Below are 23,317 nucleotides of genomic sequence, written 5' to 3'. Positions count from 1 at the left end.
GGATTCCTGATCTAGCAGCTCTAGCCCACAAAGCCCAAGTTTGTAAATATGCACAGTAAAATTCTATGATTTTTGTGAATTTGTATTATTTTTGAGAAACAGAGGTAAACCCACACAGAAAAAAAACTAAGCCTACAAGTTATAATACCAACCCCTCCTCCAGGCGAGCAGTCAGATTGCTGGAAAAAGATCAAATACCTTAAAATATAGTAATGACTTCAGGATGTAAAGTTAGCTTTTTGGTAGGATTTCACTTCTGTGGTTACAAAAAGGTACTGCAGATACTGCAGGTACTGCACCTTTTTTGTCCTGTGTGTAATGTGTGTGTGCAGGTTGCTGAATTAGGTTTGCAGCACTCACCATGGCAGATTCCTGGGCTTCTTTCTGAAGCGCATCGATTTTATTGGACTGTTGCTTTGCAGCAGCTTCCAGCCTGGCGTTCTCTATCTCCAGCCTAATGTGACATTATATCAACATTATGCATCAGAGACATCCATGTATATCGAAAACATGTCCAGACTCATGATAATGCTTTCAACACATGCTGTTGATTATAATTTTTTTTAGTCTTGTAGCTTGTTTGTTTTATGTCTATAACTTTCAAGCTTTTCCATCAACTTTCATCTGTTGTTAATGCTTATCAATATACATAAATTCACTCAAAATGATTTGACAGTGGTATCAAATGAAAATGATATTTCACTTCATCACAATAATCAGATGATACTTGTCCTATGAACAACCATAACTGTTTTTTGTGATAATATTTATACAGAGTGGAGACAAAGGAATATAAGACCTGGTGTAGCCAGGTAGCCAGGTTTGTCATACAAACCATGTTGCTTTTAAAAAATATAAGTCAATCGATTTTTCAATCCTAGGGGTGTATTTCTGGATAGAGAGAATGTGTTTGTACATACCTTTGCACAGCTTCCTCCAGCTGTCTGATGGTGGTATCAGAAGCTGCTGAGGCAGACAGCGCCTCCTGGAGTTTCTGAGCAGCAGTGGTGAGTTCCTTTTCACTTTCATCCAGTTTGCTCTTTAGGCTGTTAATTCGTCTCTCAGCCTGCACATACTGGTCTTCGCTTTCGTCCAGCTACATGACAGAGAAGTAGCATTCACCCTCATTAGTAATGTAAACAGTTACTTAACTGTTAGTGGGTATAGTCGGTTTTGCTCTATCACCTAAAATACTGATAATAAGCCATCTAATTTTAGTGCAGCTTTGAATGTTTGCTCCATGATCATAAACACAACTGGTTTCAGAGACCTATTCAGAGAATATGCTGCCACAAGGAGGCACTGTTCCATGTCGTTACCTTTCCTTTAAGTCTGTCCAAGTCTTTGAGGAGTCGAGCCTTCTCTTCCTCCAGGTCACTGCGATAGCGCGTGTTGACCTCCAGAGTAGCTTCACTCATTGACAGCTTCTTGAGTGAGTCAGCTAGATCCTGCTGCAGCTGCCTTAAACTAGTCTGCACTCAGACACAATCCAGAGACAGCAGGGGTTTGATTAGATATAGAGGGAGATCTGGTGAATGGAAGACAGGCTAAAACTGGGTCTGGAGGACGAGGTGAGTTAATCCTCTTACCCCACTGAGTCTTAATCTTACCTCTCTTTCGTTCTTCTCCTCCTCTAACTTGTAGATCTGATCTCGAAGGTCAGCAGCCTTGCTGGCGAGCTCCTTATTCCTCTCCTCCACTAGCTGGACTCGCTCTTCGCAGTCAGAGCGCAGCTTGGACAAGATGTCACTGAAGCGCTCTTGGGCATCCGTCACAGCACGCTCTTTTGCTACACCTTTGTTTTGGGCCTCCTCTAACTGTTGCCGTAGTAACATGCTCTCACTCTGCGCTTGGGCTAGCCTCTCCTGCGCGGCCTCTTGGCGTGCTCCTGAACGACTGACCAGCTCCCTCTCGGCCTGCAGAGTCACTTCTAGCTCCTTGACACGGACACCTGCCTGGTCCTTCTCCCGCTGTAGGACCTCCAGCAGTAGGCCCTTCTCAGTCAGCTGCATTGTGAGACGATGAACTTCATTCTCCATGCTGTTTGCACGAGCCTCTGCTTTGGACAGCTTCTGCGACAGGCTGTTGATTGCTTCACGTTGACTGGTAGCTTCACCTTTACAATTAAATATATTAGGAGTTACAAACAAGTAACCAGTGTACACAACATCAGGAGCAAGCTGAAAGGGCCCAGAGAGAGCAACTAGTCCAACAGTCACTCAGGGTAGTTATATCTTTGCTTTTTTTATTTTTTTTTTTAACAGAGGTCATTGGATCAACTGAAATGATAGTAATTTGAATCTGGTTGTCAGTGGCAACGGGCCAACTGCAACAGTTGAGCCCTTTACATCTGATCTTCCCTTCGATGGATACACATAAAAGAAAGAAGTTCATTTAATTATTTACACATGAGGTACACTTTTGTTACAAACTGCTCTTCCAGGCTGATGTTCCTATTGATAAAATATGTGTGTTTTACAAAACTTGAGTCATTACAATTTGATGCTTGGAGTCTACTTGGACTTCTACATCAACCAACTAGTGGTTTTCACGGGTCGGGTACACCTAAATCTAGAGAGGCTGAGACCTGACCTGGGACCCTGGAACTGTTAAACATTATGTGTAACACCTGAGTGGGACACATGACCTGTGCAAGTGAATACCCCTGCATAGCACAGATGATGGCAAAATTAGCAACACTAACATCAGCAGCTGTGTAAAGGAAGGGGCAGTTATTATTGTAGTTCAAAAGGCAAACTTTTTTTATGCTTGATGCAACCTAACTGCAAAGCTGATCTGAAATGTGCAACTATTGTCATGCATAACTATGAGTGGACGTTTAAGGTGAAATAGAGTGTATTTCCTTGCCTTTTTGGGTTTGGTCACAAATTATTTTAGCCGTGAGGACCTCTACTACAGACCTGTGAGCTTGTCTTTAAGACGCTGGTGTTCCTCTTTCTCTCGCAGCAGAGCTCTTTCTGTGTCTGTGTGAGCTGCCAGGCAAAGCTCTGCCTCCTTCACAGCTCCAGCCAGGCGGGTACGGGTGGACTCAACCTCTGACTCCAGTGTTTCACGAGCCTGCCGCTCATTTTCCAGGCGGGTTGTCATTATAGCCAGCTCAGACTTCATGGCAGTAACCTGGTTATTACAGTTGAAGACAGTCTGGGTCAGTGCTTCACTGTTGAGTTTGAGATCTCTGCGAGCATCTTCAAGTTGTTCCTTGAGGGCCTCATTCTCCTCCAAAAGATGGCTCTCTTTGAGGCTGCTGTTGGCCTGTGAACGCTCGAGGTCTGTTCTCAGGATTGTTAGCTGCTCTTGTAAGATGGCAGTCTGCTGGTGCAACTCCCTCTCCCTGTCGCCGGCCTCAGTGAGCTGAGACAAGGCCTATGAACAACAGGAACAAAACATGTTAAGATTGACCCAAAAGGATAAGTTGCTTTACGGATTTGATTTTAAAATGCACATTTACTCACAAAATGTATAAACATAGAAATGATAGTCCTCTATTAGCATCACCATACTGTTCAACTTTAAAGTTCCAAAATGTTTCAAATAACCCATCAAAGATGAGGAAAACACAACTTCGAAATCAATAGGTACAAAAAGATAGACATATTCAAAAATACTGGTTGTCACTCTGTGAGAATTACCTCATTGCTCTTGCTTATGTTTCTTTTGTTCTCATTCTCAATCTCCTGCTGCTTACGGAGGTGGCTGTTGAGCAGATTCTCCTGCAGTGTCCGAGCACTGCGCTCCTGAGCCAGCAGTCTCTGGGTCTCGCTGTGGTCCTCTTCAAGCTGTATGGTGACATAACCCATTAATGAAATGACCATATGCATAACAACACAAAAAATGCAAAAAACAGCAAAAACAGCAAAAACATCGACATGAATTCTAAATAAACACTCTATAATGAGTGTTAGGTACCACAGAAAAGACGCATTGTGTGACAAATGATCTAAAGAATCAAGCTTGGGTTAACCTAATTTTCAAACAGTCATATTGATATTCATTAATACAATATAATAGATATTACACATCAATAGAACAACAGCACAAGCAAAATCAGTGTACATTTTCACCCAAAGAAATAACGTTTAAGAGGCTGCACCTGTTTCATGTTGTTGACTAGTGTTCTCATCTCCAGCTCCAGATTCCTGAGGGTGAGTTCCACCTTCTGTCTCTCCTGAACCTCCAACTGTTGCTGCTCCTCCGTCCTCCTCAGCTTATCTCTGGTGGTGTTGTACATCATGGTGGCATTGCGTCGATTTTCCTGCTCCTGTTTCAGCTGAAACCTATACCAGGTATCACACAGAAAATTCAAGACAATTAATCAAAATACAAGATAAAAAAAGAAAAGGCAATGACATACGATGAAATCATGTGAATACATTTCTACAGAGTACTTTGGTAGTAGAAAGTGATTCTTACTTGATGTTTGTGACTTCAGTCTGCAATTCCAGCTGGTTGCGCTCCAAGCCAGATTTAACATCTTTAACTTCCTCCAGTGAGCTCTTCAACTCTGCCCTCTCCATTTCGAGCTGGCCCACCTTGTCTGCCAGATAACCGTGGCGACTCCTCGCCTTCTGAATGGAGCGCTCATATTCGTGGAAAATGTTCTGCAGCTTCACCATGCTCCTCGAGTCTGTGAGATATAACACGGCAGAGTCCATTACCTAATGAGCATATACCTGAATTCGCATTCACTTATTTTGCAAAGCACTGAAATAAAGCTCTAAAAAGCAGAAATGATTACATTAATATTGATTAAATAAGTATGAACCAGCTGAATAAATACCCAAAGTGGCTGAGTCGAGCTTCTGAATGAGCAGGGATGCGTGGCGATAGCCTGAAGTTGGAGAGTCGATGTCATCTGTGGCTGTGTCTGATGACTGAGTGAGCTCATCAAAGTCTTCTGCCATCTCTACTTCTTCAGGATTCTGAATATGGAAAACAAAATGCAGTAGTAATATCATTCAGGTTCTCATTCTTTATCGTCTGCTAGAACTTTAATTACTGACAGAAATTGTGTTTTACCTCGCTTTTCTGTTCTCCACTGGGTGACAACCTGAGCCCAACATACACAGGGAAGAAAAATGGGTTATTCAGAAGATTTATGCTTAAACTACTGACTGAGACGTGCAATGAAAACTTCTTTGGAAGCGTAAAGGTATAATGCAGTATACTATTTCATCAGTGGTTAGTCATGCAACTATGTAGGAAGGAAAATAATTATAATCAAGAAAAATGCTTCCTAATCATCACCCACCACCAATAATGAAAAGGTTTGTTTAGACTGAACACAATGTGATTTTACACCTTGATCTATTTACTCTATGTAAATTTGACCATTGGAGTATTTCAATAGTCTGTGTTTATCCATCACAAACTACATATACAACAACTCCAATAGTTTCTCTTATGTTCTTCCTGTTTTGTACTCTCTCTGGATCCAAGTGAAGTCCAAAAGGTTTCAAATAAACATTAATATTTTATTTACTTTGATGAGTTTCTTCATTTGTTCCCTCTAGAGTGAATTTGGAACTGTTCGCACCCACTTGCACCTTTCCACTGACTTTGAATGTTCTTGTGCTGCCTGTACAATTCACTTTGCATCAGTCTGAACACATGTTATGGGTTAGTCACAGAGGGGATGGAAAAGGTGGCATACTGCATATATACCTTCCTTCATCGTCCGACACCTCACTTAAAGTGCTATCGTCAAACACTGAGAGAGGATCTCCATTAACATGGGTGTTGGTCTGAGGGGCTCTGCTGCGCTGGGCCCCTCTGACCAGCTCCAGCTGTAGGTTCTCCTCTCTAGCTTGCCCCTCCTGTTTGTTGCTATTGTAGATCTGCTGGAATGGGAGATGCAATTGCACTGGTGCCCCGTTGGTGCTATGGAGAGCAATAAACCTGATAGTCAATGAGCTGTGACAACTACATTTGTGGCCCTTGTTGATCTTGCTGAAGAAAGACTGCATACAATGGAATCAATAAGAGTTTAGAGTTTAGACTGGACACTGGACTCTTAGCTAAAGAGCATTTATCAAAAAGTGCATTATACAATTGTATGACAACTACACACATCAAACACAAACAGCAAAAAAAAAACAACAAAAAAACCTTTCCCTCCATGTCTGACTTCTGAATATAATTGAAGATTGTGGATATGTTGTCAGGAGTGATTGCTCTTTCAGTTTTTGTAAAATGTAAAATGCAAAAAAAAAAAAAAAAGGCATACCTCTTGGCAGCCATAGGCTGCTGTTCCTTTTGAATTACTCCAGCTCGACTCGACAGGCATCCTAACCTGGTCTCAGGTTTCTCAGCAACTTCTTCCTCCAATGCCATTCCACTTGAATCCCAGGATGCACCGGATTTTTGCACCTCCATTTCAGTCTTTGGTGTCTCTTTGCCAACCTGAAAACAGTAAAGTAAATATTTGATAACTAGACTTAAGAGACTTTTTCCAACTGTAACAGGTTGGGGCCAGTCTTTTAAGATGCGTTTTGGCAGAGGGACATGTGCACTTTGTCATACATAATTTAGTGTCCCCCCCCTCCCTTCGGAGACCTAACACCTTAGTGAAGTTACCCTATTTGACATGTTGGTTTCAGTTAATTAAGAAGGTGCATAGTTGCATCCATTGCAATGCTTACCTTATTTTAGATACCTGAACTGAGAGAAATCATGTCGGACAGTCTGATATGAATGCTGAACACACAAAAACTAGAAGACTAGGTGGTTTACTGGAGATCTTCCCCCAAAGTACAACTAGAATCTGAAGACAGTCCAATTCAAGAGGCTTTTTATTAATTCCACATGAGCTCATCTCAGCACTTAATACTGTATGTAATCTACGCCGCCTTTTCACTGACAATTAAAGATATTAATTGTTTTCTCTATGAATTTAACTGTCAAACTGTTTTTAAAAAATGACTATACCAAATATATAATTTTTCTATACTTTCTTCAAACTGGCTGGCCAAACATAAATAAATCCAATCACTCCTTGGATATCAACCTTCTTATAAAATCAGTGCATGTGTAAAGGCTGAGACAGCATGCATTCAAAGAAAAAAACATCCAACAGTTGACACATCATCACAACTGCACTTCTTTTTATGGCAAAGAAGGCTATATTATTAAAATAATCTCTGCATCGCCTAAAAAGAGAAGGTTTACAAAACAGAACTCAACGTAAAAGAGACATGCAGCAAGTCCATGCATGATGAAATCTAAGTCCCTACTAAAGAACACACAAGACTGACAATGTTTAGTTTTGAGAAGTACATCCAAGAATGGCCCAAACAAAAACAATTAATTTTTTAACTCGGTTTTTTGAAAAATCTTCAACAAATTAGATTCTGCAAATTTTTGCGGTTAGTTAAACTGAAACAAATACGTGCAAAACCAACTTAGAAAATTCCAACCGAAACAAAACAAATAAAAAGACATAGAAAATAAACATTTAACATAAAGAAATGAAAGATGACGGACAGTTTAGGCCTTTTGAAACGGCTGATTAGAAAACATGAAGAACATGGATGAAACGAAGAGAAAGACAGGCGGTCTAGGCGACTATGGGAGGGGCGGCCATCCTCTACCTCTTTCTGGAGTTGGGCCTTTTCTTTCTCCAAATCCAGGAAGACAACCTTCAGCATCCCTACCTCAAGTTTAAACCTTTCCATGTCCTCTTCCAGCTCCTCATCAGAAACACCCGGGAGAGATGCTGAACATCTGCTTATTGAAGGGGGGTGAGACATGATGGACTCCTCAGGATCCCCTTCTGAACTTGCGTGGTTCTTATGAGCTTCATCATGATTAGATGTGTTGACCTTACAGATATGGTCTAGATGTGACCCTGGTTTGGCCTCATCTTTTAAGAATGTGTCAACATCTGACACAGGTACGGTGTGATCATGAGTCAAAGCTGTGCTTACATGCACTATGCTGCCATCACTCTGTCCTGTGGTGAGCTGAGGTGACAGAGACCTGCACTCCTCTTCAGTGAGTAGATCTGGCTCTTGACACATGCTGCTCTCACTAGCTGGACACTCACAGATCTCCATCCTGTCCTCGCATACAGACTTGTCAGTTGATTCTGTCGCAGAGTCTTCCAGGCCAGACTCCCTCTGCTCAGGTATGGTGAGAAGGACAGTGCTCCTCGCTCTGGCCATGGGGCGCACAATGACTTCGCCCTCTTCTTCATCACTTGACTCTTCTGCAGAAGTAGATTCAGCCATGGCATGTTCTTCTTCTGTGACATCTTCTGCAGGACATCGTGATTTAAACAGTTCTCCAAATTTCTCTTTTAATTCGCCAGCAACATTCCTGAAGGTGGATTTCACCTCCCTTTTCTCTAACTCTACCCAGAGCTTCTCATACCGTTTCTCCCATGGGATTTTATCACCTGCTTCACTTTGTTCTTCAGGACTGGATTGATCTCTAAAATCTTTGTGCTCTTCTCCAGTGTCAGAGACCACATGGCCAGATGAGCGTGGGTTATTAAGATCTAACTTACAAGTATCATCCGCATCATCTTTCTCCTTTGATGGCATGGATGGACAAAACAGGAAAACACAAAACAGACAAACAAAAATGCAAAAACCACATTTGGACTTAAATTAAAATACACAATATTTGAGGCATTATAACATTGGATTCTAATACCCCTTCTTTAAAGTGTTACCAAATAACAGTTAATTATAGAAAAGACTTGTTTCACATAACAGGGTTCAAATTGAAACCACAGGCTTTGAGGATCCTGAAACCTTGACAGGCAACATAACATAACCTGAAATATGCACATTTACCAACAGATATGTGTTGATAACTTATTTTAATTCCCCTGTTAATATGAGTGATGATGTGTCTGGGACAAAGAAAAATGGGGGAATGGATTTAGCAGACACAGTATAATCTGGGGATTTCTCACCTCTTGTTGCTGCTTGTCAGATTCTACATTACTTTTACTGTCCCCCTCCACTGGTGAGATATCAGGGGAACCTAAGGAGACATAAAGCTTTTATTCAAAGACATGTGAACACAAATACCTAGAGGCATTCTCAAGCAGAACAGTGAGCATTTTACCTGTTCTAACCGGTGTTTGAATTTCAGCTATATTTTGCATCTGAATGTCCATGTTGGCTGCATCAGAAGAAGACTCCAATTTTTCTGGTTCCCAATCTGATTCTAAATGAGAGGAAGTCAAAAAGAATGAAAAAATGCTGCCATCACCTCATTTGTTTCACTTAATGTTAAATAAACATCATGGAAGGGTTTAATATGCCTTACCTTCTTCACTCTCTGGTTTTTGAAGCACCATCTTCCTTGCTCGAGGTTGGGGATGTGGCACAGGTTGAGGGGGTGTGCTTGACGGCTTTTCGCTGCTCCTCTGAGGTGTCAGGGTAGTCGCCAAATCGATATCGTCATCCTGCTCTTTAATAGATGGATTAGCCCATTCTGGGAACTCCTCAAGTCCAGGGGAGGCCATTCTGCGACCAGGCAGGGTTCTTTTACTGGTGGTACTGGCCGAGTCCCAGTCTGATGCATCTGGGTTATGAACACAAGCAGCTGTAGTTCAGTGAACAAAATATGACACTGAGTTGCTGAGGGTAGGATGTGAGTTCACTCTAGAATAACCACTTCACCTGAACACTAGACACTATTCTACACTATCATGGTTTCAAAGCAGAAACTACAGCTACTGGTTTATAAAGTTTGCTTCATTTGATCAGCTAGTTTGTTTTTACTGACCTGCTTTTTGAGCTTCAAAAAGTGTGATGACAGAAACATACAAATGGTAGTGAAATTCAGTGTTGCATGCATTGCAGATAAACAACTTTGTTCAAAAGCTTAAAGAAATAAAAGAAAACAACAACACAGAAGTACCGTACCTGAACATTAAAAAAATAAGCATTCATAACACTGATACTGGGTGCATAAATGTATAGATATCAGATAATTATCAACAATGGTCCTATAAAGGATGCATGTGCATTAGATTTAGGAAGAGACTGAAAAATCTTTTGGGAGAATTCATTGGTTCATCTTACCTTCAAGATCATCGACATCACCTAGACCAAGCTCTTCCATTAGGTCTGTTAAAGAGAAACACAGCATCTTGTTAAGTTAAACAGTCCTCCTTTAAATAAATTATTTAACTTAAAACCAACAGGATGCTTATTAACACTCTATTTACCTGTCTTTCGATCTTTGTCACCTTCAAGTTTACTCAAAAGTGGTTCCCATTTTACCTTCTCAGTCTGGCAGAAAGAAAACCATTTTTATTTGAGCCCAACGGATCACAAATGTTTGACCTTTTTATGTCATTTAGTTGCACAACCCACCTCTTTCTGCACAGTACCATTTTGATCAACACGTTCTCCTTCATTATCAGCGCTACTGTTATTTCCAACTACAAGAGATAAGACATGTCTGTCATGTTTGAGACAACACAATTAAGTTCTTCTGTAAAAAAAACACAACAAAATTCTTGTGAAGTTGGATGAGTTTTCTGGAACATTGCAAGAAGCATTCCCATGCAAATGAGCTCATGGTTAATCAGCATGAAGATAGACGGTAAGGCATTACACAAGCATTCAGATTTGCCATTCTGGTTTAATTGGGACTGGTTTTATTGGATTGGGAAGGTCAGCTTCAGCTAAGAAAGCTGATAAGTGCTGTATTCACTTATCTATATTATTTGAGCCCAAACTGCTGGAACCAAGCAAGCCTAGAAGAACTACTAAGTCCCATTTTTTTTTTGGGAAATGGGGTTCAATGGTAGCAGACAGGAAGAAGCAGTGTATGCTGCATGCATTCTCTTGTGGTGAACATGGGGTGATGGTCAGGCCTCTGGTATGTTCAACATGCTCTTCCTATGATCTGTGACCTATGAGTCAAGACAGTCATACCCTCTCCCTGGCTGCATCTCGGCCTGCCTACACTCCTCCGAGGCTCTAGCACTGTCATCCTATTCCCTCCATCCCCTCTTAAAAAAGAGGGAATATAAAACAAGTCTACAAAAAAAAATGCAACATGTTGTTGGAAAGACTGTTGTGATATTGCATTCACATTGTATAACATATTTAGGCTGAAAACAGAAAGTCAGAACCATTATGCACAGTCAGAATTACTGCATGCATTAACACAGTAAAGCAGTTTTCTCATTATAATTAAGTAACAACAATGTTTCTGCAGCATGAAATGGTGCCTGGAATGAATTTATTGCTTTAAAAGAAAAAAGAAAATCCAAAAAAGGGAAAGACCTACTTTCTTTGCTTCTGTCTTCAACAGGGGCCCTCTCTCCTTCATTCTGAATATGTAAGCTTTGTTTCTCTTCATGCGGCATACTGGGGTTATCAGAGTGGGACTGAAAGAAAAAAAATCTGTTTTTGAGAATTTGTATGGCAAACATCTAATACTGCACAGTTTTCCAACATATTTATTTACTCTACCTCAGAGTCCCAAGAATCCAGCTCTTCCTCTCCCTTTTCTAGGCCCAGCTCAGACAGGAAATCTGTTTCAACAGATGTAGATTCATTTAGGGTTCGTACACTTCTTGAGCAATAGTTTTCCATGACTTTTCAATGACTTCTCCATAACATTTCATTGAATTTCCAAGACTGAAAATCGGTGCCTCTAAATCAAACCACAGACGCATCTTGATCCTAGGAGTGATTGGCAAAGGACAAAAAAAGCAGGAAAATATATGGCTCCACTATGTCTCTTCTTACATTTATTTTGTCTCGTTGTTGGCTTCAGCTAAGAAAGAAATCACCACACCACACGTCCAAAATTCTTAGAACTCAGTGTTTCCCCGAGATTTTTTGTAGCAGCGGTGTTCTGAGTCCGTAACCTGGCAAAAAATTCTTCCAGGGGCTACCCCCCGGAAGAAATTCTTGAAAAATAACCCTTTAAATGGTGACTACTGGTGAGATTTTTGAGATAAACAAAAAAAAAAAATTCAGAATTTCAGAATCCAAGACATGACACAAAATAGTGTAGAAGCTGACATTGCTGCTTGAAAATATGTTAACCTCTTGAGCAGAAGAGTTAGTGGGCCACATGGCATGGAGATATAGATGTAGATATAGATACTGATATAGATATATGTTAAGTAATTTAATGACAGTCCCTAAATCAGTCTCCAGCGATTGAGCGTGAGGCTCTGGGAGGTGAGCTAACTGTCCACCTGCTGCTAACACTGGACGAACCTCAGTAAAGTCACGGCTGGACCCAAGTGAATTTGAATAGTATGACAAGGATTTCAGTTCCTTAAATGGTGATGGTAGACATTATACAAATAACAGTAATAACAATAAAAATCCATCAGCAGAATGCATGAATCAGAATCAGCCGGTTATTATGTTTACCAACACCTGACCCGTGCCCGTTTTAATCGCACATTACATCATTCTATTTATGTTTTACGAATCCCAAATATCATCCACGCAATATTTCCATGACTTTTCCAAAACTTTCCAGAAAATCTTAATTTTCATCAACTTTTTAAGGACCTAGAAAATGCATTTTCAATTTCAAAAACTTTTCCAGGTTTTTCATGACCGTACGAACCCTGTTAATTACACTGATACGTTCAGGCTGGTACGTACAAAGGGATACAGGATGTCTTGTATAGGAGCAGTAGAGCCAGTTTGATTTGATTTCAATTTTTTTTGAAGTAGCACAATGAGTGAAGTATTGTCTGCACTGTTATTGCAAAGTGGTTGAAGTTAAGGATGTAGTGTTGTAAACTTTTCTTGGTTACCTATACAAATGTTCATTACATGTTTAGTACATGTATTAGAAATGACTTGCTCCTCACCTCTTTTCTTATCTTTAGAGACTTCTGTCTCAGGAGCAGGTAAGGAGGCATCGAGGGACTCTCCACTCTCTTCAGGTTGATCATTTTCATCTGAGATGTCTCCTTCCTCCTCCTCTTCCTCCTCTTTGTCATCATCATCATCATCATCCTCATCCCCAGTGGAATCTTCTTTCTGTTGAAATTAAAGAAATTCTTTACTCAGGGTTGATGTATTTGTGAATGTCAGCTTTGTTTAACAGTAGTATATGAGTGGACACTGAACATGCTGACAGATATCTGACAGCAGCACACAGATTTGTTAATAAGTTAACCTAAAAATATGACCTATATGAGAGTACATCTTCACCGTTGAATGCTTAATGCATTCAAATGGCTATGCTAACTCTGCCAGATGGAACTAGGTTGACACCAAGTAAACAGACTGTAACTTCAAAATAACTGGAAACCAACAAGGCTCAAATACATTGGGGATTTTTTTTCTCCATTGACAGAATTCGGACCAATATGAGTCCAAAACCATGACTTCTGTGTACTGTTACACTCCTACTGCTCTCTCATAATCATGTATTTTGTGTCCACATATCTTCTGTAACGAACAGAAAGCGCTCGTGATTACACGCATATGGAGAGAGCAGCCTTTGCACACCTTAAAGTGAAACTCTCGCCAAAATGCAACCCAGGCTTTTTTCGTGAATGTATACAAGTCATACCTTTGTGTAAAAGCATAATTACGATGAAAGAGGCACTTTTAAGATTTACCATATTTTCGTTTTCGGTTCAAACTCGTTTTCAATGGTAGTGCATGGGGCACTTTTACGCTAGCATCAAAATCGCTATTTTTAAAACACTAAGAAGGCTCGACATAACATGAAACTTTGCTTGTAGTATTACCAGCGTCTCTACACAGATCTCGACTGAACCACATACACTCTACCCAGACATGTCGATCCCCGAGTATGTCTGGGCTGCCATGACGATGGCTAGAGGAAGAAGCTACTACTAACGTGAGTTGATCAAAAACTCTTTTTAGTAAACTCTGTGTACACAAACAATGTTCTCCATGCTCGTGTTCATGTGTAGAGACCCTGATTTGAGCCGAAAATGAAAATACAGTCAATCTTAAAAGTGCCTCCTTCATCGTAATTATGCTTTTACATTAAGTTTTGACCCATATGCATTCACAAAAAAGCCTAGGTTGCATTTTGGCGAGAGTTTCACTTTAAGATCGAGAGGTGTGTAGGAGAAGACCGAAGGTCGACAAAATCAGGAAAAAGACTCCCGTACACTGTCCACTTGACTTGCAATTAAATTTATAGACAACAATGTCTTGGTACTTAAGCACCTTATGATCGTGTACTTGTCCTTATCTGAAGACAACCGTTTTGGTATTTAGACACTTATCAGGTTATCCGACTTGGACAGTTTGAGGGAGTCTTTTACCTTATTTTGCCGGCTTTCGTTCTTCTCCTACACACAGTTTGTTTTCCTGAACAAGCGGGAAAAATTAAAGTAGGGCTAGGTGATAAATTGGTAAAATCGATTAATCTGAGTTTGTGGTTTAGGACGATTTTTTAAAAAATGAATCGATTTTCTCTTGTTCTCTTAATCCGCCGCCACTCCCCATGCGCTCCCAGTGGACAACAGTCACAGATGCAGTCATGCTGCATAGCCATGAAGATATGGTGCCCGTATACACAGTGGAAAAGCTGGGGTTCACAGGCTCGTCTTCAAGCATATACCTCATGCCCTGTATATCTGCTGTCCTGTATAATACTTTTAATAATTTCTTTGTCATTTGTGGTTGTTTATTTAATCCTGAATTGATTTTGGTGTGTAAAAATCTGAGATTACATTTTTAGGTCATATCGCCCAGCCCTAAATAAAAAGTGATGAAAATATGGCGAGTTCTTAAAGAGACTATACTATATTGCAGAACACTGCTGCGCTACAACTAAAAACTACCTGATGTACTCCTATTTTACCTGAATGACAGCGTCCTCAGTGTTTCTGAGCCCTTTACTTTTCATGCCTATGCTCTCTTCTTCATCCGGTGAGTCTAGATCAACATCATCAATGTCAGTCTGAGGTAACACTTCATCAGATGACATGTTTTCATCTGAATCACAGCACTGACCAGCAGTGACATCTTTGGTGGGAGGGGTCGACAAAGTATTTTCCCTTATTGGTTCATCATTGTGGTCACTTGATGTCTGTGGAACGGCAGCAGTTCTAGTTTCTAAATGAACATATGCAGTTAATCTTGCCTCATGTTCATCATCTAGCTTGTTGCCTCCACACAGTCGTCCATGACGAGTGTTATCAGACTCATCCCCCAGATCGGACACTTTGACTGTGGCGCTGGCAAAATCATACTGCAGCTTTTCATCCTTGCTGTCAGAATCTTCACTTGAATTATCATCTTTGCCAGGATAGCCCTTCTTACCACCCACCAGCTTTCCATCCTCCATCCTGTTATCCTCTGGAGACTCTTCAATTTCACTGTCTTCATCTCCCTCAGTGTCATCTACTTCAGCCTCTTCAGCTAACTTCTTGTCTACAGCACTTGGTGACTTCGCCTTTGGTGGCAGGGAATTGATGGGGGTGGAATGGGTCTTCAAGATGTCATCTGTTCCCATTGTCTTCAGCTTTTCTGACTCATCACTGTCATCTTCATCATCCCAACTATCATTATCATCATTCTCATTTTCTGAGTCTAACTTTCCATCCACTTGTGATGACTGACCAATTGATTCAACGTCACTGTTGTCTAGTGATTGCTTTCGGGTCATTTTGTCATCGTCAGGCACTGGCGACACAGCAGGCAAGGGGTCAATTGTCTCTTTCTCAATACTTTCTTGATCTGCCCATGAGACATCAGGACATTGCTGCTCTCCAGTCTGATTTGCTGTTCCAAGATTTGTTTTAGATACTGGTTGCAGCACTTCTTGTTTTGTGAAGGACCCATTATCATTTTGGTCATTATTTTGAGACGAAGAATCCCACTCTGATTCATCTACTGTTGATTTTCCTGGTCTGGTTTTGGACTGAGGAGAGGACATAGGCTCATCTATTAGTGTCTGTGATGAGACACATTTTGGAGATTTTACCAACGGTGATGAAGAATCCCATGAGTTGTCTGGGTGGTCTTCATTTGGTTGTAGTGTTGATGCCTCTTGTTGTAAATCTGATGCTTGAATATCACTGTTCTGATCAAGTGTCTCCTTTTTTTCAGGGAGGTCAGTATCACTGTCTTCTAATGAGGAGCCCCATGAGGATCTGTGTTTCTCTTCTTTGTTTGATTCAGCAACACCATCAGCATCAGATAAATCATCTTTATTTTGTGATCCATCTTCAGGCACATTTGGTCGATTAGCAAGTACTGTGCTGCGACCAAATCCCCTAATTTGAACATCTTCATCATCTGTGTCGTTCCACACCGTATTGCCACTGTTTTGTTTATTGCTCCAGGAACTGTCATCATCCCCCTCCATTCGTTTTTCAAACTCTTCCTCTTTTACCCCTGTAGGTGAACCAATTTTTGTCTGATGTCTGGATGGTGTGGAGCCTCTTGCTGAACTTGCTAATATGCATTCCTTCCCAAGGCTGTCATCTTCATCAGAAAACTTTGATTCTACCCTAACAGCTGACACGACACAATCATCCTCTACATCTAATGTCACTGGGATGGCATAACTTTTTATTCCAGCTTGGCAATCAGTGTCACTGTTTGAAGTCTCTGCTTTGAAATTTTTCTCTGTGGCATCTATATTCTCAGCTACAATACCAGGGCTAGTGTCATTGATGTCAGTGTCAGGTATGTTTTCAGCATCAGCACTGTCAATGATCTTAAGGGCACCAGTAAGAGAAGGTTTTTGTACATCTTCAAAGTCAGCAGTGTTGACCTTGACAGAAGCCAAGGAGTTGTCATTGTCTTCCTCTTCACAATCATTCTCTTCTTCATCCTCTTCCCCATCCTCCTCTTCACTTTCCTCATCATCATCATCATCATCATCATCCTCCTCGTCATCTTCATCCTCCTCCTCCTCTTCCTCCTCATCGTCCTCATCATCATCATCATCCTCTTCCTCCTCCTCCTCCTCCTCCTCTTCTTCTTCATCATCTTCTTCTCCAATATCCTCCTCAGAGTCCTCAGCTTCTGGGCTCCCCTCCTGACAGTCTGATCTTGCTTTGCTACTTGAGGGCTGCTCAGCTACACTGTCAGCTTGTTTAAAGCATTTGGAAGAAAAGTAGAAAAACAAGTAGAAAAGATGTCATGAAAGTGAAAAAACCTTAACACAAATGTTTTACCTTTCTGTAGCCTGGAAGAGGGGTAGAGGTCATCTGGGGTGCTTTGGATAGGAAGGAAATGGGAGAAGGATCTACTGGGTGCTGCGGAGCTTTGCTGGCTGGAAAACTCTTTGGGAGGGATGGGATTCTCCGGACTCTATTCTCACTCTCTGGCTCAGATTCTGTACTGCTCAAGGTTCTGTCAGGCAGTGCAGAAGCTACAGGCAAGCAATGGGAAAGATTACTAACAAAAAACACAAACTATGGAGGGTGACTAACAGGTAAGTATGGTTAAAAGGATCTCAGTACCTTCTCCCCTTTTAGATGCAATCATTTTCCTTAGGTTTACCTTCTGTGGTTTCTGTAAAACAGCATATCAATTAAAGGCCAGAAAAAAATCTGGGGAAAAAACACTTAAAAAAGGACAACACGTGGCACCGACCTGTTTGATTAAAATCGACTCATCATCTTCTTCTGATGAAGGCCATTCATCAGCAGCACTTTTTGAAACCCTGAGGAGGAAAGAAGAATCGTTTGAGCTTGGAAACCAAATGTAATTCTGAGTTGCAGATTGGGAGAAGAAACTAGTTCTCACCGACTTAGTGACTCTGACTGAGAATTGTCTTCAAAATCTGTAACAAAGCAGAGGAACTTGTTTTTAACTGATCAACAACTCTTCAGTCTTATTTGACAACATTTTAACATAGGTACTAGGGCTGAATGATTTTGGGAAAAAAAATCAAATTGTTGTTTTTTTCTGAATAATATTGTGACTTCATTTGCAACTTTTTGTTTTGTTATTCAAACTTCGGTTTAATATTCACTGTGTAATAGATTTAAAACATGTGAAGGAGCTTTGCCACACTGATATACCGTACGATCAAAACATGAACTGATCTATGAATTGCTGCGAGTGTTTTCTTATTATTTTTTTCAATCGCCGTGGAACATAAAACAATCACACACAATTCTCACAAAAGTTTTGGCTTAAGTTATACAAATAATAATAATAAAAATAACAAATAAATTCCAATAATAGAATAACAACACATTTCTGTAAACAATTTCTGATGCTGAAATGTTTCAGGCTGTGGGAGGAGCATCAACATATTGCACATTCTGCAATTAAGTTAAATACAGTAATAGTAATGAGCAACAAAATTAATTGCAGCCTCTACAATTTGATAATCATGTTGTTTCAAATCGCAATTTCGAGTTAAAATTGAATAATCGTTCAGCCCTAAAAAGGTACCTGTCATATTTTATTCATTATCATTTAAAATATTATTTAATAGTGAGATTTTGAAAGCATCTACATCTGAAAAAGCAGTAAACACAAAGCACTACAATTTCAAACAGCGTAAAAAACTTCCTGAAAATAGGAGTTTGCTGAGTATCCATTCATAGCAACTATTAATGATCTCTACTGGCAACAAGCAGACAGCTTTTTAACTTTTAATTTTGCTCACAAAGCTCATCTATGCAAAGCAATACCTCCCCCTGCTTCATTTGCTCCGAGCTCTAGATCCAGTCAAGAGGTAATGCATGAAGAACAAATGAAATAATAAAAGTCAATAATGAATTCACATCATAATAATATCGTCACTGCTTTCCTTCTCTATTATGTGATGAAAACCTGTATCTTTACCATCTTTATCAGTGGCTGGTCCTCCCAAAGTGAAGCCTGCTTCAACATCTTGGGAAGGACTGGCCAACAGGGTTTTTTTCTTCTTTTTGCTTGGACCTTGCTGTGACAGAGATTGTCCATCGTTCCTCTGGGTACTGTGCTCAATGATCAGGAGGGAACAACTGCAAGAGAGTCAAGACACTGCAAATGTTATAGGCTTGCTTCTGCCATTTCAGGTGTACAGATATTTTGTGAGAATATACAAAACAGAAAAAAGCAAGAATAAACATGTAAAGATATTAATAGCTAATGAATACAATGAAGTTCCAAAACAAATTTAAGAAAAATAAAAAAATAAAATTGAAATGTGGCGTTTTTTAAATTTGATTGAGTTCATTGCTCTGCTCAATCACCAGAAATGCATAAATTAGTGAGGACATGCCAGTCTAGGAACGTAAGTGCACAGAAAAGATGCACCACTCACGGATGATGCCCATTCATCACTGCATAGTCATCTGCTGACCATCCTTTGGTATCTTTTAGTGTGATATCTGCGTTGTACCGCAACAGCAGCCGCAACATACCAATCTGTCCATTTCCAGCAGCAATCATTAATGGGGACCTGCAGTTGCATCACATGACAGAAACATGACCAAAAGTAAACGATGAATTCAGCAACATTAAGAATATTAGAAGTGCATCACAAATATGACATTGTTTAGTACTGACCTTTGATCTTGGTCCAAAAAATTCACATCAGCGCCCTCCTTGAGAAGAAACTCAGCCATCTCGATATGGTCCTCGCGGACTGCCACAGTCAATGGGGTGAATGCCTCCTAAAATTGAACCACAAACAACAAGCACATGTGATCACAACAGAATAGCTTGCAGGCCAAATATCACACATAATAAGAGGCACTCTAATATTATATATTTTCAAATCCTTCTTCATTTACAACATGTCTATTGGAGCCAACAGAGGCACATCAGTTAAAGGGACATGTCTGTTATATTTTGATATGCCTGGTGACGAATACCATTCATGGTTTAAAACAAGCAGACTTTAAGAGATCCTCTCCTAACAGCCACAGTTGCTTATTTCAATTAAGACTGTTATATATATCTATCATTAATATACAGTGGTCTGTCAAATATCCACGCCATACAAACATCCAACTGCTAACATATTCCCTGGATGTGCTCAAATACATGTGCTAACATTATACTAGGTCTGTATTAACTGATGGCTGCCTTGATGTTTGGTCTAAAGCTATGAAACTGTTATGTGGTTGGGGAAAAAAAAGGAGAATCACCTTATTTTGTGCATTGACATCAGCATCATGCTGCAGCAGCAAGACAGCAGTGGAAATGGACGGGATGTTTGCTGCTAAATGTAGGGCTGTATTGCCATTGATGTCCACCAGGTTAGGCTCTGCATGATTCTCCAGCAGTATGCTCACACATCGCTCATGCTGGCACTCCACGGCCTGGTATAGTGAAGAAATTGAAATGAATTAGGGGGCTTAAACAGATCTTGAAACAATATATGAGGAAAGTTGACAATTATAATCCCCACAATGTCTAAAATGAAATTAAAAATCACTGTGCTGGAGTCTCATCATCCAGGATTACCTTCATTAAGGCGGATCGGTTTTGATTGTCACATAGGTTAAGCTTGGCTTTGCTCTCAAGGAGGAACTGCACCAACTCAACATGTCCACTGGCACAGGCAATATGAAGAGCAGTTCTGTAGAACCACAAGAGAGAGTTTGACATTTGCATGTATTCTTTTCCTTGTACAACTTCTTTTTAACCTTGGCCAAACATCTTCTTGATTTCAACATTAGATTGCAGCATTACATGGCCTTATATACTATGCTGTACATTAGTGATGCTTAAAACACAGCTTTCATTTGAAAGGGCTCTTCTTTAATTACATTCATCATTACTACACTACAATAATTACCAATCACTTGAAATCACTTGAAATTTATGTTACTATAAAAATTTCCCATTTAAAAACAAGCATGTTTTATAATTACAACCTCCCAGCTTTCTCCCTATTACAAGCCATTATGTAAATTGCCTCAAGTACTCCACATGCTCAGTCACCTCTTGCACGTGGTAACTGTACAGGGTAACCAAATTCTGCCTTGAAATATAAGTAAGAAAAGAAACAAAGGTCTGTCATGTACATTTAATTTTTTAAATAACTTGGAGTTTGCTGCTAACAGTTAAATGGCTTGAACTTGTTTTGTCACCCCAACCCAGCTTGACTACACAAACATATTCAATACTGCACAAAGTACTTAGTATAAGAATACCCTGGAGCTGCCACATTATCATTGCACACCTCACACTGGAATAAGACTTTTCAAAAGTTCTTTGTTATTTCAAAAGCACTAGAATTAAGGATATCAATCACAAATGCAATCGTCTGGGGGAGAATGTTGGATGGATTACGTTAAACAGATATCTAAAATAAAGTATCTTATCTTAAATATCTTATCTTTTATTAATCTAGAGACCATCTTGTCTATTGATGAAGGCTTTAATGCTTATACTGATGAATCAATGGAAAAAAAGAAGTTTATCAGAGATGGAGGCATGAGTCATGACATTTTATCTAACTATTCATGTAGACTGCGTTTCTTAAAGGTACACAGTACACAGCACTGGCTGCAGCAAAGGTGAACATGCTCATGGATCTGACTTTAATCTCACTCACCTGTTCTCCTTGTCAAGTTGATTGATGTCATTCTTTTTAGCAAGCTGCTTCAACTTTGCCAAATCACCCGCAGAGGCAGCTTTGTGAACCTTCCCGAGGTCCTTGTCTTTTAGTTCATAGCCAATGGAAAGCACACTCCCACTGTCAGGGGTTCCGGAGGGGTTCTTCTTTTTCTTAGTGAAGCTGAATATCTTCTTCATTGTACACAGCAGCACAACATTGCCTTTGCACCGTCACTACCTGCCACTCGTCTGGTGCTGGAGGATCACCACAGGCGGCTCTCCCATCCCTTAAATTAGACGTACAAAGCGGATTAGAAGCCTGTGAAAACCGTGCAGAGGACACTGCGGTGTTGCTTCATGTACGATACGCCAATCATGGCAATGTAGAGTGAGGTAAATCTATCTAGTATTTAAAATTACATAATAATTAACCTCACTTATATGCGGGCAATACATTTGACGATTAATATTTAATCACGTCACAGTAGGTGATGGTAAAACACAGCTGTCATGCTAACAGTACCGTTTAAGTAAAGGCTAAATAAGCTACGCGTACACTTATTTTCTTGACTATAACGTTACCTTACACCAGGGCGTCCTCTAAAACCTCGTGAACCATCCGGGCTTGACAAAACATGCTCATTTTCACATCGATTTTGATGTTAATACGATGCACAGGAGCGACCTGGTACCAACTGGCTAGCGGTGTTAATACGAACGTAGTTAGCGTTATAGCTGCTGGCTTGTTACCATGGTAACTGTCTGTACAAATGGTATGCTAACGTAACCACTAGTGCTTACTCAGTTTGCTAATGTTGAGACTTGATTTAATTTACAACCCACTCTTTTTTTAGTGTTAATATTCAAAACACCCAACGACAGTTAACTGCTGTTACATGTCAAATGAAACTTAAGTTTTTTGTCGGCGTAAAAGACGTATGGTAATATTCAGGTTTATCTGTTGCCCTCCGCAACGTTAGCTTTAGTTGGCTCCGTGCTGCGCCTCCCACGTCGTCACTTCACAAATGATGCAAACCGCCACATTTAAACCGGACTTGTAGCAGAGCGGAGCTCAGCGGGGATAATCGCTGCTGCGCTCGAAGTGCAAACCTTCTGTGCAAGACTCGTTTCGATTCAACCATATTTGTCGTTGGCTAACGCTAACCTAAATGAAACGAACTTAACCCCGCTAAATCGATGCTAGTTAGCAAACGCTAAAAATCAAAGCCAATATTGGTGCTATCTAAAGCTAGGATACAGAGAATGTATGTGTGGTTATAATACTTGAATGCACGTAAGCATGCGTGTAATTAGATGTAAACTACAGCATAATAACTTTAACCTCACCTGTTGATTGTCGGAGTCAGAGCACTATGGAACAGCTAAAGCTGCTAGCAGGCGTCTGCTCATATGAAAGTGTTGGCTGTTGGAATTTCCAACAAACCAATCAGAAATGATTTCGAGGTAACCACTGCTTTCATTGACCAATCGTCGGCTTCGGTGCGTGATAAAGGTTGGTTTACAAGCACCAGCCCAGAATAGTTGTGTGGAGTTGAAGCCTTCTGTACTGGCACAAGTTTACCACTCGATGGAGACATTTGCTTTAAGATCACGTGGATGGCGGCACTAAATGATCCGTAGTCTCAAAAAGATCTGAGAATTACAGTACAGTACATTTAAAGAATAAATTAGAATAAAATAAATGAATACATACACACACATACATACATATATGTGTACATAATATATTCATATTTGAAACTTTTGATCTTGAATTATAAAAAACAAATTTCAAATTAAGTGAAGGAAAAGGTTAATTTCAACTTATATAACTGATTTAA

The 23,317-nt window shown here is 40.2% G+C and overlaps 1 protein-coding gene across 3 annotated transcripts in view; it reads right to left on the bottom strand.

Annotated features, from left to right (window-relative positions):
- Positions 1–22,955, bottom strand: part of si:ch211-272n13.3 (ankyrin repeat domain-containing protein 26) — a 29,635-nt gene extending 6,680 nt beyond the window's left edge. Inside the window, exons 1-36 of one of the 3 annotated variants that reach the window (XM_037106853.1) lie at positions 22,824–22,955; positions 21,475–21,763; positions 20,379–20,493; positions 20,060–20,233; positions 19,476–19,582; positions 19,231–19,368; positions 18,768–18,928; positions 18,614–18,640; positions 17,715–17,751; positions 17,562–17,631; positions 17,429–17,480; positions 17,141–17,337; positions 12,833–13,004; positions 11,463–11,524; positions 11,278–11,377; positions 10,920–11,024; positions 10,353–10,420; positions 10,205–10,268; positions 10,059–10,103; positions 9,298–9,555; positions 9,094–9,195; positions 8,939–9,009; positions 7,671–8,549; positions 6,245–6,420; positions 5,683–5,898; positions 5,038–5,068; positions 4,799–4,940; positions 4,432–4,645; positions 4,112–4,295; positions 3,651–3,797; positions 2,922–3,384; positions 1,611–2,116; positions 1,320–1,472; positions 921–1,096; positions 361–454; positions 153–179 (exon numbers count right to left, since the gene is read on the bottom strand). In XM_037106853.1, the coding sequence (XP_036962748.1) occupies positions 153–179; positions 361–454; positions 921–1,096; positions 1,320–1,472; positions 1,611–2,116; positions 2,922–3,384; positions 3,651–3,797; positions 4,112–4,295; positions 4,432–4,645; positions 4,799–4,940; positions 5,038–5,068; positions 5,683–5,898; positions 6,245–6,420; positions 7,671–8,549; positions 8,939–9,009; positions 9,094–9,195; positions 9,298–9,555; positions 10,059–10,103; positions 10,205–10,268; positions 10,353–10,420; positions 10,920–11,024; positions 11,278–11,377; positions 11,463–11,524; positions 12,833–13,004; positions 17,141–17,337; positions 17,429–17,480; positions 17,562–17,631; positions 17,715–17,751; positions 18,614–18,640; positions 18,768–18,928; positions 19,231–19,368; positions 19,476–19,582; positions 20,060–20,233; positions 20,379–20,493; positions 21,475–21,674 (5,733 nt within the window). In that variant the 5' untranslated portion in view covers positions 21,675–21,763; positions 22,824–22,955. Of the gene's footprint in view, positions 1–152; positions 180–360; positions 455–920; positions 1,097–1,319; positions 1,473–1,610; positions 2,117–2,921; positions 3,385–3,650; positions 3,798–4,111; positions 4,296–4,431; positions 4,646–4,798; positions 4,941–5,037; positions 5,069–5,682; positions 5,899–6,244; positions 6,421–7,670; positions 8,550–8,938; positions 9,010–9,093; positions 9,196–9,297; positions 9,556–10,058; positions 10,104–10,204; positions 10,269–10,352; positions 10,421–10,919; positions 11,025–11,277; positions 11,378–11,462; positions 11,525–12,832; positions 13,005–17,140; positions 17,338–17,428; positions 17,481–17,561; positions 17,632–17,714; positions 17,752–18,613; positions 18,641–18,767; positions 18,929–19,230; positions 19,369–19,475; positions 19,583–20,059; positions 20,234–20,378; positions 20,494–21,474; positions 21,764–22,058; positions 22,487–22,823 lie in introns of those variants that run through there. The other 2 variants (XM_037106854.1, XM_037106855.1) reach the window with 2 other exon arrangements.
- Between the last annotated feature and the right edge of the window lie 362 nt (positions 22,956–23,317).

The sequence above is a fragment of the Acanthopagrus latus genome, chromosome 8 (genome assembly GCF_904848185.1).
Source record: "Acanthopagrus latus isolate v.2019 chromosome 8, fAcaLat1.1, whole genome shotgun sequence".
NCBI classification, from domain to species: Eukaryota; Metazoa; Chordata; class Actinopteri; order Spariformes; family Sparidae; genus Acanthopagrus; species Acanthopagrus latus.
This window is presented reverse-complemented; position numbering and strand designations above follow the sequence as displayed.